The sequence below is a fragment of the Phaethon lepturus genome, unplaced genomic scaffold (genome assembly GCF_000687285.1).
Source record: "Phaethon lepturus isolate BGI_N335 unplaced genomic scaffold, ASM68728v1 scaffold24247, whole genome shotgun sequence".
NCBI classification, from domain to species: Eukaryota; Metazoa; Chordata; class Aves; order Phaethontiformes; family Phaethontidae; genus Phaethon; species Phaethon lepturus.
The window spans coordinates 5,213-6,077 of NW_010554368.1; the positions used below are offsets into that span (position 1 = coordinate 5,213).

General features: G+C 66.9%; 1 protein-coding gene across 1 annotated transcript in view; it reads left to right on the plus strand.

Annotated features, from left to right (window-relative positions):
• Positions 1-865, plus strand: part of SOGA1 (suppressor of glucose, autophagy associated 1) — a gene marked incomplete at both ends in the record, with an annotated part of 8,909 nt that overhangs the window by 4,504 nt on the left and 3,540 nt on the right. Inside the window, 2 exons of the mRNA XM_010291843.1 lie at positions 2-85; positions 405-572. Coding sequence (XP_010290145.1) covers positions 2-85; positions 405-572 — 252 coding nt within the window. The remainder of the gene's footprint in view (position 1; positions 86-404; positions 573-865) is intronic.

An 865-nucleotide genomic window follows, 5' to 3' on the forward strand; every position in this document is an offset into this window, starting at 1 on the left:
CCTGCTGCTGGAGGAGGAGGAGCTCGCCCCACAGCAGCAGGCGGACAACAAGACATGCACCGGGGATGCTTGGACCCCCAACACGGTGAGGGGGGTCCCCACAAGCGCCAGGGAGTGGGCAGGATCAGCCCCCGCTGCAGCTCTGTGGCATGGGGTGGCTGCTCCTTCCAGGGGGGGTGGCTGCTCCTTCCAGGGTGCGTGGCTGGGAGGGGATGCTCCCCACTGGTATGTCACCCCGGGGGGTGGTCCCCTGCCCTGGTGGCAAGCCCTGTCCCTCACTCCAGGGGTGGGCAACCTGCAGGGATGGGGTGTTGAGAGGGCATCTCCCATGGGGTCCCACCTCGCTGGGTCCCTTCTGGCATGGGGCTCCAGCTCCCTGCGCTTACCCCCCAATCCCCCGGCAGCCCAACGAGTGCATCAAGACACTGGCGGACATGAAGGTGACCCTGAAGGAGCTGTGCACGGAGCTGCGGGAGGAGCGGCGCGGCGCCAGCGAGCTGCAGCAGCAATTCACCAAGGCCAAGGCTGCCTGGGAGATGGAGCGTGCCGAGCTCAAGTGCCACATCGCCCAGGTGGGAGCCCCAGGCACCCCCACGAGCTGGTGGAGCTCCCACTTGCCTGGTGGGGATGTGAGGGCCGGGGTCCGCCTGCGGCGTGTGCCGAGCGCTGGCTGCTGGGCAGGGCTGGGAGGCAGGGTGGCACTGTGGGAATCTCAATTAGCAGCCGCTCCGGCAGGCAAGTTTCTATAGCAACAGGGCTGGCACGAAAATCTGTGCAGCAGCAGAAGATGCTTTTTATTCCTCCGCTGGGTTTGCCGGGCGGGGACAGGATGGGACTGGGGCTCAGCCTCTCCCCAGACCGGCCT